The sequence below is a fragment of the Ailuropoda melanoleuca genome, chromosome 5 (assembly GCF_002007445.2).
Source record: "Ailuropoda melanoleuca isolate Jingjing chromosome 5, ASM200744v2, whole genome shotgun sequence".
NCBI lineage: Eukaryota > Metazoa > Chordata > Mammalia > Carnivora > Ursidae > Ailuropoda > Ailuropoda melanoleuca.
In genome coordinates, this window is record NC_048222.1 from 107,370,067 (window position 1) to 107,383,562 (window position 13,496).

Sequence of the window (13,496 nt, forward strand, 5' to 3'; positions counted from 1 at the left end):
ACTTCCACCATTTTGACGGGTGAAAATTGCATATCGTTATTTCCATTTCATTTACTAATAAAGTTGACCATTTTTTGGTTATTTATTGGACAATTGTATTTTAGTTTATGACCCTGTCCATCCCCCCAAATGTACTAAGTATGTGTATATATGTCTTATTAATTCACGAGATTTTCATACATTAAAGGTAAATAACCCTTTGTCATACACGTTGTGAAGATTTTCCCCATTTTGTCTGCCTTTTATTTATGATTTTGTTTTTACAGAAGGAAGCATCAAATTATGTCATCATATCTATTAATCTTTTGCTTCGTAGATTTGCCATTGGTACTATCATTGATAAGGCTTTTCCTACTCCCTGATGATTAAACGTTCACCAATATTTCTTGTACTGATTTTGTATTTTCTTCCCTTGTACTTAAATATTCATCTGGATTTTATTTTGATATATGACATGGGGTTAGGCTGTAACTTGGTAGAAGGAACAAATGGGAAAAAAAGTTAGATCTTGACCTTATTTGTTGTATGTGTTCTAAGTACTGAAAACTGTGGTGTATGTGCAGTCTACAGTCATAAACATGACAGGAGTAGTCTCCGCCCTTATGCACTAACCAACTGGGAGAAGACAGACATTAGACAAGTTTGGTGAGTGCTACGAAGAAGTGCTAAATTCTACGGTCGTGTATAGTGGGTGGAATCTAATCAGTTATTTTGGCACCTGTTGAACAATCAAAAGATCTTTTGGAGTTGAAGGAGAATTCAATTTAAAAAGCACAGGAACAACAAACAGGTATCTCAGAGTATCTGTGGGTGAGAATCTTGGGTGTGGTTTAGCTGTCCTCGGTGTCAGGATCTCTAAAAAGGATGAAACCAGGTGTTTCACCAGTGTTGGCCAGGGCTCCAGCACTGGAATGCTTGACTTCAGGAAGATTCACGGCCAAGTGTGCTTACGTGGTCGTTGGCAAGATTTAGCTCCTCATGGTCCTTTTGAACCGAGGCTTTCAGTTCCTTGCTGAGAATTCAGTTCCTCCCAGGCTGTTGATTGGAGACCTCCCTCAGTTCCTTGACATTTAAGGCCAGGAGAATTCAGTTTTGTCCCGGGGTGGGCACTTCAGCTTTGATAAACTGATTTGTAAAGAGGTATCTATGTGGTGTAAAAATTAGTTGCATAGCATTTGTATTCCTGGTTCATGATGGAGGACTGAAATCAATGTGTGCACGCAGTGAATTTTCTGGTTGGTATACATTTCTGGTCTGTATATAATACAAATTAATATATGAGTGAATGAAGCATTCACAAAGAATGAATCACAAAATGAAGAGGACAAATACGTAATTTTGTACAGGATAGGAATGTCAGGAAAAGTTTAAGATGATTAGAGCAGACAGAAATTGAAATGATTTATGAACTTGAGTTTCTCTTTCAACCACATCATGGTTATAGCTTCAAATTATTTTCTTCATTCTCTCCCTCCGTTCCCATCGCACAGACTGTACTGTGAATCTACTCCCCTAGAGTTGGGGGTGGCAGCCCTGAACTCAGCCACACAGGCATGAATATACTCAATAATTTTATTTTTTGATCTAATGCTATGGGTTTTATTTTTTCAAAGATTTTATATATTTATTAGAGAGAGAGAGAGAGAACACAGAGGGAGAGAGAGAGAGAAGCAGATTCCCTGCTGCGCACAGAGCCTGATGTAGGGCTTGATCCCAGGATCCTGAGATCATGACCTGAGCTGAAGACAGATGTTTAAGCAACTGAGCCACCCAGGCACCCCATGGGTTTTGTTTTTAACTCAGGAAATTTAATTTTTAAATTATATTTAATCTTGGTAGATATTTAAAGAAATCCTGAAACTAGAATTTGACTGCCAATCTTAGACTTTGAAAGTGATACTGTTAGCCGAGTGCATACATCCTCAACATGGCCAATATTGACCCTAAGGGGGCAAAATTTGTTTTGGGTGTGTGTGTGTGTGAAAAAAGTAATCTTTTTACGTATAAAGCACTGATACACATATAGTACATAGATATACAGTCTATCTGTGGTAGTAAAATTTCATTGGTGGTAAGTGACTAAGATGGGAAGGTTTAAAAAGGTTCCTTAGGGGCTGAAAATGAAAAAAAAAAAGTTGAGAAATACTGCTCTCGTGCTAAGCTTAAAAGACAGCTGGTAGATGAGCTGTCTTGCAATAGATTATTTCCTGTATCACTTCCTGTATTAGACTGTAAGTTTCTTAAGGATAGGAAGTGCAACCTGTTTTGTTTTTTCAGTAACACCTACTACAATGGTTTATGTTCAATTGCATTCAGCAAATATATATTTAAATGAATTAATATGGAACATATCTTACCCTCCTTGTACCCAAGCTACTGCCCCATAAAACCTAAATGCAATGATCAAAATTAGTTTAGTAAAAGCAAGCAACCTGACATAGTCTCCCTCACAAAAATCTTAGGAAAAAATACATAACAAACTTTATATAAAGAGTGAAAAATCTTAGCATAGTAGGAGAAGCACAGACTCTGGAAACAGAAAGATGGATCAGGGCTTGATTTCTAGCTCTACCATTTGAAAGTTATGAAATCTTTAGCCAAGTTACCTGAGGAGGAAGGAGGAAGGAGAAAGAAAACCAAAAAGAACGGGCAAAAAGAAAGAAATATAGAAAGAATACAGAAAAGAGACAAGGGCATTGCTAAAAGTCTTCTATACACCCTAAATTTCAGGTATGTTGCCCTACTGGCAGTTCCCCAAACAGGTCATGGCTCCAATATCCCGTATCTTTCACACTGATACATACTCCCTATTTCCAGAACATTATTTTTCTGCCAATATTCAGTTCAAGCCACACCCTCCCCAGGAGGCCCTCCATGACACCCTTGTTTGCCTTCCACACTGAGATGCCTATCTTCTTGCTCCCCTAACATTCAGATCATATTTTATTATAGTGCTTATCATATTGTAATGTAATTAATGGTTTACATGTCTGTTTCCCTCACTAGTCTGTGAGCATCTTGGGAACTGAAATGGTTTTATCTTCTTATTCTCAACATCTAGCAGTGCCTAACATACTTGGTGAATGAACACTGGGTTTGTTGAATCAACTAGTAAAAATATAGGCATGCAAGAGAATCACAGCCACATTTTTTCAACAGCTTGATAAATAAGGGCCTGTGCTCTTCAAAGAGCCATCGCTTTAAAATTGACTGAATAAATTCTACTTCGGAAAACAATACTGCACCGTATGTTCACTAACTAAAATTTAAATTAAAAAAAAATAAAATTGGCTGAATAATCATCTTTGTATACATTCTCAGGTCTAAAATGAAACATTGTACATTTTCTCTGTCCAATAATGATAAACGTAATGAGTCTTTCACATTGTCAGTTGTTACAATCCAGTGAGAAAATCCTACTGTTATTCCTATCTTTTTAGGCGGGAAAACAGGCTCTGACGTGGTTAGGTAACTTGCCTATGGTCATATACTTAAGCGAGGTTTCTTCTTCTTCCGGAGCCTATGGTGCTGTCACCCTACAGCGCCTCTCAAAGTTAGCTGGGTGAGAACGTTCGCCTGAGTACAACATTCCTCTGCCTGACCCTCTCCACCTGCAAACTCCAACACACACTCACCTAGAAGAAAACAAAGGCTCAAGATCATACATGCAGTTTGTTATTGTTCAACAAAAAAATATGTCTGCGTATACCCAGCTCAGTAACTATGAAATAACACTTTGGGACTATTCCATTTTAATAACATTTCGATAGAATGTTATGATTTTCATTATTTTATTGACCTTCCAGATTCTTTAAAATGGGAATTCTGTTCAGTGCTTCAGCACTTGAGTGTGTTAAACCACACATGCAACATGTGAAATTATCTTTTCATGAAAGCAAAACGTGAAGCTGCTTATAAAGACTTCTGGATGAGAAGTCATGTACCACAAGCCCTCCATTACTACCTTACTGATGCTGTCTGTGAAGGTATAGTTGGAAAGACAGAATTGAAAAACCGGTTCCTGCCACATTGCAAAATAACCATAAGGAGTGGCGTCTGGTTCCTGGAGCTAGAAGAGGTGACTCTGCCTTTTAAATCATGGTTATTGCCTCAAACAAAACAGATGGAAAAAAAAACCCAAACCAAGTGAGAACCCCCCGCCCCCATCCCAGAAAGGAAAACTTTTCAAAATGAAAAGCTTTTTCATTTCTGAAAGATTTGGGGCCAGGTGGGCCTGTCAGGTGCCGCTGTTCCGGGATCCCCTGGTCACTCCGATCTTCAGGTCCTTGAGGCATTTCCCTTTGGCTCCCTGCTGTAGTCCTTTACCCATTCATAACCTGGCAGCGTTGTGTCAGTTGCGTCCAATCTGCTGAATGCCAACATCAAGCCTCTCTTGCCATGAATTGCGAGAAACTGAGGTACCTCTGAGGATGGTATTGCCCTAGAGAAACCCTAGATCAGGAGAGCTGTGGGAAACATGCACAGGGGGCCCCCTCATCCTCCTCCACACAGCTTTCATGTTTTCATAGAGACCTCGAATTAACAGGTAAGAACACTGACGATGATATAGTGTTGACAAGATTCAATACATTTGCGGTAAGAAGCCAATTGGCCTACAGCTTTTGGGTTCTATTAATTCACTACAACATTATCAAAAACTTGGAAGTCTGTTAGGAATGGGAGATACATAGACTACTCATGTTCTAGGCATCAAGTGCCGGTTTGGAATGGCTTGGAAAAACAGCAGCCTCTAAACATATGGGTTAGGTGCTGGGAAGGAGTGGCTAGGAAGGATGTCAGGCAGAGGGAACAGCAGATGCAAAGGCATAAAGGTATGAGAAAGTCCGGCATACAACGCTTTCTTAGAACACCCCCGTCTAGTGACGTCTGTCTTCTTTAAACTGCTTTAGCGTTTACCACCTGTAACATTCTTCTTGGTCTGTGATCTCTCACTGATGCACGGTTACCATTTTTATAGCTAACCTGTTCATTTAAGTGTCTTCCCTTTAAGTAATTTGATTTCTTAAGTGGCAGCCTTCTTTTTTTTAATCTCTCCAGAATGCCATTGAAAGGTACTTTGCAGTTGGTAAACACTAATAAATAACTATTGATTCATCGACTAAAAAAAATCATGACTTACATATTTTGTTTTCATTAAAAATGCTAAAAATTGTATCTACAAGAATAAAGCAGAACTATGTAAATAGAGGATAACACATGTACTTATTCACTATTCTATTTTTATGACCTATTTCCAAGTAGGAATAAACATTGCATACAGTCAATGTTTACACTGCCAATCTGGACAACTATAGGCTTGATAAGTAATTACTCCATTATAACAAATACAAAGGCACGTTTTAGAACAGGAATAAGATCTTATTACAATTACTGAGAATTACATGGTAAAAACAGTGGAAAACCTGGATGTGAATCAAACCTCTGTATCCATTGTGAACTTCATTTTTGTTATTTTTCATATTTGAGCCTTTTTCTTCATTAAACAAAGTTAAGAATTCCAACTTCACAAGATTGTAAGGACCAAATTAAAAACATACACACACCTACTCTGGCATAGAGACTTAATAATATATTTGTTCACTTTCTGCCCATTCTTCGTCCATTCATTCAAATACATCCATAAGGCAACACAACAAACTAGAAATACTGCAAACCACAGAGAAGCATTTCTTTTGAAAACTTTTGTTATAAACCCACTTTTTTTGGGTGCCTGGGTGGCTCAGTTGGTTAAGCATCTTCCTTCGGCTGAAGTCATGATCCCAGGGTCCTGGGATTGAGTCTCACTCAGGCTCCCTGCTCCACAGGGAGTCTGCTTCTCCCTCTGCCCCCCCTCCCACTCTTTCTCTCAATCTCTCTCTCTCTCTCAAATAATAAATAAAATCTTTTTAAAAATAAACCCACTTTTGTCTTCAAGTGGTTAAGTCATTAGGACAAACATGTTTCCTTTTGGGGGATGATCATTTGCTATTTTTTGCTGGAGTATAAGCACACATTAAGGCCAAATTAACGTGTCTTGCAATTACAGGGAACACAGACACTATGGTACATTTTGTACACTTGCCTAATTGCACGAGGGCATGTACTCTCCTTCTAGTTCCAGCATTATCTTGCTACCTGTTGTAGATAATTACTTTCATAAAATCTCGAGTTCAGTAAAGAGTCCTTAAAGCGTTATTCTGGAAGAAAGATAGGGTAGAGAAAGGGTTGCAGTCAGGAATCTCAGGTTCTATTTTGGTTATTAATATCTCTACCAGACTTCTAATGAAGCATATAACCTCAGTTTCTCTAAGCCTTATTTTTACCACATAGAACTGGTATGATAAGGGGCGCCTGGATGGCTCAGTTGGTTGAGCGTCTATCTGCCTTCAGCTAAATTCATGATACCAGGGTCCTGTGATTGAGCCCTGTGTCAGGCTGCCTGCTCAGCAGGGAGTCTGCTTCTCCCCCTCCCTCTGCCCCTCTCCCCGCTTGTGCTCTCTTTCGTAAATGAATAAATAAATAAATAAATAAAGTCTTAAAAAAAAAAGAACTGGTATGATAAGATCTACCTCTCATGTAGTAACGCTTAATTGTGGTTTGTAAGTACACAGACAGATGTTTTTTTAACAAAACGTAAAATACTCAATCAGCTTATCAGTATCTCTCTGCACTTTTGCTAAAATTTAATCTTAAATTTATATTAAAATTAAAATTGAATGTTTTTAATACCTGCCTGGTAAAGTACAAGAACAACTAAAACATTTTTTAAAAAGGCAAAAAATGCTGCATTAAAACAAACTTTATAAACAACATGATAAAAGTATTTTTTCTATTTATTTTTGGAAATAGTGTTTTAATTACATTATGGAAAAATATTTGGAGAGATGCCAGGTAAGGTGACCAACCATCCCAGTTTGCCTTATATTTCCCAGTTTTAGCACTGAAAATTCCACATCCCAGGAAACCCCTGTTCTGTACATGTTGGGGTTGGTTCGCCCTAGTGCCCTGCCACTACTAGAGGCCAAAGCTCAGCTCTGTGTATCCACCCCCAGAAAAATTCCAGGATGATTTTAATTTCTATATATCTGAAAAGCATTTGTATATTCTTCTTATTGGAATTTCATTCATACCATTTGGTAAGCATATCAGTATTTATGGAGTTTTGCTCTGTGAGTAGACATTTAATAAAGTATACTAACATCTTTTGACCTTATTAGGACACGGGGGTCACAGGAGTACCTAATTACCAATAGCTAATCTTTTGGCATCAAGAAAGTATTAACTTGTCTATTTTTTTTTCAAGGACCTTGTCTTGTTGTTTACAATTACTGTACTTCTACCCAGTAATCACCACAGCTGAGAAATTAGTATACCGACAATACCTTTAAGATCAAGTCATTTAAAAAAACATTGTATGTGGGTCATCCCTTGGACAATTTGGGGCCAGAGAGAAGTTGTTATACTGGTTTCCTTAAATAGCACTATAACCTAACCTGATTCCAAGATAATCTCCAAAATATCAATGGAATGAGTGTTGCTGAAAATCTCATTATGAAGGTTTATCCATGAATAAGAGGCCCCAAGATTCAGAAGCCCTATGATGTTGCCCATGATATTGACCAAAAAAGAAGGTATGAGACTATGGAGAAGATTTCTGAGAAAAAAGAAAACCAATATTCTTCCTCAGAAAAGGAGGATGATTGAGGCCATGGGCATACTTGTATAACCAAAAAAAAAAAAATCAATTAAAAGGTTATAAATCCAACTGGTTATAGTTTTTCCCACAAGATGCAAGGTGACTTATGATACTTTTTTAAAGTTCTAATTTTGTGAGCCTGTAACTATGAGTCAGGGACTATGTCAAGTGCTTTAAATACATTATTCATTTGATACTCACAAATAATCCTATGAGAATAGGAATTATAATCCTTCAAATCAAGCTCAGAGAAGTTCCGTAATTTGGTCAAGGTTATAGGCAAATTCAGGTCTGTTTCCTCCAAAGCCAAAGCTCTTAACCTTTAGCCTATGCTGTTTATCAACATTGTTGACATAAACTCAGAAACTTCTATCTTCAGCCCTGCCTCCCCTGACCTTCTGTCTTGTACACTAGTAGATATAACTGCCTATTCAATATCTCTACTTGGATGTCTAACAAGCACTTCAATTTTTTTTAAAAGATTTTATTTATTAATTTGACAGAGACAGAGACAGCCAGCGAGAGAGGGAACACAAGCAGGGGGAGTGGGAGAGAAAGACGCAGGCTCCTAGCAGAGGAGCCTGATGTGGGGCTCAATCCCACAATGCTGGGATCACGCCCTGAGCCGAAGGCAGACGCTTAACGACTGTGCCACCCAGGCGCCCCAGCACTTCAAATTTAACATGTTTCAGTAAATGGTACCTCCATTCACCCAGTTCCTCAAGCCCCAAATCTAACAGGCATCCTTGATTCCTCTATCGACCCCACAGTCAAGCCATCAGCAAATCTATTGACTTTACTTTCAGATTACACCTGAAACTACTTCTCATCCTCTCTACTGTCACAACTCTGGCCCAAGCCGTTGTCATTATTCACCTAGACTACTGAGATAGCCTCATAATTGGTCTCTGCTTTCATAGCCCATTCTCCACAAAGCAGCCATAGTTCTTATTTTATTTTAGCCACAGTTATTTTTTAAAATGCATATTATATTGTTTCATTCTTCTGCTTAAAACCTGGTAATGCCTCCCTTTGCAATAATGTAAACTTCAGATAAGCTACAAAGCCCTGCTGGCCCCCTGCCTTGATAGGCCTTCTCTGATTTTATCCCTTAACATTCTCCTTTGCTCAGCATGCTTGTCACATTGGTCCTTATGATTTCAAATTTCTCTGTGATGTGAAGTTACCTACTTTGAGAGGATTTGGAAGGTCAGCAGTGGGGGTTTGAGAAAACTGGTGAAGGTTTGCAAGAGTTGCCTAGAGAGGGAAGACAATTCAGAAAAATTTAACAGGATTGTTGAATGGTATTGATGGTTCAGTTGTGCTTGACGATTGGAATTTAATGATAGAATGCACATGATTATGCAAATACCTCCAGTAGTGGTCAGTTGCTCTAGTACCAAAGGGGACAATAAGGATGGTAGGATTTATTCAAGGTAGGGGAAGGATGAAAAGAAAAATGGGGCAAAGGACTTGAGTGTACTCACAAGTGTTACTGAATTTCCCCCCAAATATGTACAATGGGGATGGGGTAGAGAGAAGGGTTGCTAGTGTCCTCACCTTACCCCAGCTGTGACAATAACCTAGAACTGCTAAGTGGAAACAGAATCAAAGGACCAAAACCTACCAGAATTGATGTTAAAAACTTTAAATGATAAATTCTGATTATTTTAGGAAATCTGATTATTTAAGCATTTACAAAATTGACAAATTGGTAGAAGCTTATTTACATTATAAAGGCATTTTTCCATTAAAAAAAGCAATTTCCAAAGGGAATCTGTCGTTTTAACAGTAAGATTTATCAGTAAATTAGGGATTCAGATTTTTAAAAATGTCTAATCTGGCCAATCCTTCAGGGTGTCCCAAAAGGGTGCTTTCTTAGGCCTCTTTCCCCTTCAGGACACTTCTTTGGTTCTCCTGTCTTACTTACAAAGATTAAAGTCCACTCGAAGAATGGCATAAAAATACTCTTATTGTCCTGGCCCCTAAATTGCCTAATATTTTCCTATTTACCCTCCTGGCACTATAGGCTGTTGAAACGAAAACACTTTACACATACTGTGCTTTTGCTTCTGCTATTCTCTCAGGCTAGGTCATCTTCCCTACTTTCTCTGTTAAACTCCTAGCCATCAATCGACATGCAGCTCACACAGTACATTTCTAGATAAGAGACAAACACTGTCTCTCTGCCATATTTGGTCCTTGTAGAGATTTCTATTACTGCTTGTCTCGGGTTATATTACAATGCATTTTATATACTCTGTAGTACCTAATCCATATTATGCATTATAAAGCATTTTTTATGATTGATGTGTTAGGTCACCCAGCCGCTGAAACAGGGCGTGTTCTGTGGTCTTGGTCAAGTCCCTTTCCATTTGAGCCTCAGATACACAATGGGTACTGCGGCTCGGTGAAGATGAGAGAATGTACGCAGAGCCTTTACACGATGCTCCATTAAGGAAAGCCACGACTGTTTACACTGTTTAGGGCCCTCAATAGGTACGTTGCTGCTGAGCTGAGTTCAGGAAACGCTTCTCTAAAATGACGTCACTATCAGCGACTTAAAAACCACGGCACGTCTGTACCGATGTACAGAAGCAGAACTACTTAAAACGAGGTTCACCTGTCACACAGTTCACAGGTTCCGCATGAAACGGATTTCCATTTAGTAGCTCGGGCAACAGGAATTTTGGCTCAACAGCCAAGGACTTCCCCGAATTACTCCAGGGCGGGCGGGAAGTGTCTCTACCGCCCGGTGGAAAGGCCACCTTCGCTGGATTCAGTGAGGGCGCTGCATCCCTATGGCCTGCGTTAAAAACCACCACCCGGTCCAGGGGCCCTTCTCTCGGTGACCAGGAGGCCGCACCCTTCTCAGGAACAGGATTCACTGGTGTCGGTCCCCAGAGAGACCGCAGCCGGAACCGAAAGGCCGATTCCCGCGGTGCCGCGCTCCCAGAGACAGGCGGGGCCGTGGGGTCTCCCCGCTCTCCACGCAGGGGCGGCGGGGCGGGGCGCAGTGACGCCAGGAGGAGTGACGCGCGACGCAGCGCGACGCGGTGACGCACGCCCCTTTGTTGGCTCAGTAGCGGTAGCGGCGGCCGTGGAGGTGGCGCTGGGGACTGTTTTCTCTCAGAGGCCGGAGCAAAAAACTGAGGCGGGCGGCAAGCGGCCCCCTCGCTCCCTCCCTCCCTCCTCCGCGCCCTCCCCGCCGCCGCCAGCCGCGGCGTCCCCGCCCTCTCCCCGCCTCAGGGCCAGCGTCCGCCGGGCCGTCGCGTGTCGCGCCATGGACTCGGACGAGGGCTACAACTACGAGTTCGACGAGGACGAAGAGTGCAGCGAAGAGGACAGCGGCGCCGAGGAGGAGGAAGACGAGGACGACGATGAGCCGGACGATGATAACCTGGATCTGGGCGAGGTGGAGTTGGTGGAGCCCGGGCTGGGCGTCGGCGGGGAGCGGGACGGACTGCTGTGCGGGGAGACGGGCGGCGGCGGCGGCAGCGCTCTGGGGCCCGGCGGTGGCGGTGGCGGTGGCGGCGGCGGCGGCGGGCCAGGGCACGAGCAGGAGGAGGATTACCGCTACGAGGTGCTCACGGCCGAGCAGATTCTACAACACATGGTGGAATGTATCCGGGAGGTCAACGAGGTCATCCAGGTGAGGGTGGCCGCCGCGCTGGCTTGACCTGGCCGGACCGGGGAGCAGATTCGGCTGCCCGAGGGGGAGGCCCGGGCCTGGTGCGCAGCCCAGCCCGGTGCCTCCCGGCCCTGTCTCCTCCGCTGCCTCTGCTGGGGATAGAGGGTGTCGAAAGCAGACATTCGCCGGTTAGCCGGGTGTGGGGAGGTGCGCTGGGGGCGGTGCTTTCCAGGTCCTGCTATGGCGGAGGCCTCCGGCCGCCTAAGACTTCTGTTGCGGGCAATTCCTGCCCGTCCCTGGGCCCGGTGTCCTTCCTCTGGCCGGAGGAGCGCCTACAGGGGCGGGGCGGGACGGAGGGGGGGTGGAGAAGAGCAGGAAGAACGCGGCCCCTGAGAGGGTTACCCCGGCCTTCAGTCTCGCTTGAGCACTTTTGGAAGAGGTTGGAGTAGGCCTAAGAGCAGTTTGGTGTACGGTTGCCCCAAGTGGGCACCAGTTAATAAAGAAATGGATCTTCTTGGCAGTCTTAAGTGCCTACTTAACGGTGGGGGAAGGGAACTGTTTCTCGGAAGAGGTGCTGATGGGCCGCCTTTTCCGATGGTGAGGCTTGTGCTCTCGTCTTTTTTGTCTTTGCTGTTTGTTTGGGACCTAATGCTACTTGTTCATTGGTAGTGTATGACTTACTTGAAGCTGTTGGAATAGTTACTACAGATTGCATACCCAGCCTTGCAGCTAAAACAACAAAACGCAGTGTTACTGTCTAATATTAGACAAGACTCTATTGTGAGTGAGAAAGTAGGGGCTTTCTGCTTCTGGACTCTTTTCTCTGATAAATTCTATTTCTTGGTGAGTTAGGCTTGGTTTAAGTTAATAACCACAACTTATTTAACCTCGTGGGCCAGATTTTGCATTTTTGAGTTTTAGGAAGCCCAAAGTTTACATTTGGGGAAAAAAACAGTTATGATGAGGGGTCAGGGATACCATTGAAGAATAAAAATGAAGTCTTGATTCAGTGCAACTTTTAGAAAACACTAGTTACATGTGAGTAAACTATATACAGGAGCAAGTTACTATTGCCTTCTTGCATGTTAGTCATTACTTTTCCCCCCCTTGAAATTAATTGGCTAATACTGGCAAATTGGCAGTAGTATGTCACTGCCTACTTGTTCAGTTTGCATGATTAACAGATTTTTACAATATTGTCTAGTAAGGAACACTTCCAATTGAGCCATCTATTTTGGCTGTTTTGAATAATAGTAAAAAAAATAACTGATATATAGTGGTACTACTAAACAGTGGACGTCTCAGACTTTCATAGGGATACTGCAGTGTAAGGAGGAAATTGAAGGGATGTAAAAGGAAGATAAGTTTTATTGCTCTTTTTTCTGATTCTAAAAATATGACAGTTCTTAGGCCACAAAGTTGAGACTTTTTTCCTTTTTTGAGGAAACTTTATTAAAAGAGTTTAGAGTAAAACCTTGAATTCTCTTTGTTTACCTCTATAGTATATAAAATCGGATGTTTTCAAACTTACCTAGTTTATTGATATGTTAATTAGGTTTTTAAAAAACTCATGGATAATGACTATTATTTAACTTCTTTGTTTTCATGTAGTAAATCCCATCCAACTTTCTCAGATCTTAGGTGTGTCTTAAGTACTGAGGCCAATCTTACAAGTTCTTTATGTCACTTCTGGAACAGAGATGTAGCTAATGCATATGACATCATTCATTCTTTGTTAGTTTAGGGGAGAGAGAATAAACGCAGATGAACTGCACTAATAAGGACCACAAAATACTAGGGTTTTTTTTTTAGGTGTGTCCATGCCTGATTTTTGAAAACTGTCTTTTCCTAGTTGACTTCGTGTTAAGGATGCTCTTAAATGGAATTCCTGAATATATAGATGTTATTCTTTCTTAAGTTTCTGTTTCGAACTACCAGTAAATCAAAGAATAGGATTTATCCCAGGTCGTCTTTTCTCCAAATCGTGTGCTTCCTAGACCTAAACTAGGCTTTGGTTATGGTATGGTTTTTTTATGTTAGTAGATTTGAACTTAAAAAGTTAAATTGGTCATACATGCACACTCTGCGAAAAAACTGACCAGGCAAGGGGGAAAAAAAAAGATGAGATCTACACCAAGAGAGATACACAAAATTTGAACTGTAGTTATC

At 41.5% G+C, this 13,496-nt stretch overlaps 1 protein-coding gene across 1 annotated transcript in view; it reads left to right on the plus strand.

Moving 5' to 3' along the window:
* The window catches only part of LOC100475310 (mineralocorticoid receptor), a 154,061-nt gene that overhangs the window by 57,723 nt on the left and 82,842 nt on the right, over positions 1 to 13,496 (plus strand). The window contains exon 2 of the mRNA XM_034661736.1: positions 10,531 to 11,223. Within this exon, the coding sequence (XP_034517627.1) occupies positions 10,531 to 11,223 (693 nt within the window). The remainder of the gene's footprint in view (positions 1 to 10,530; positions 11,224 to 13,496) is intronic.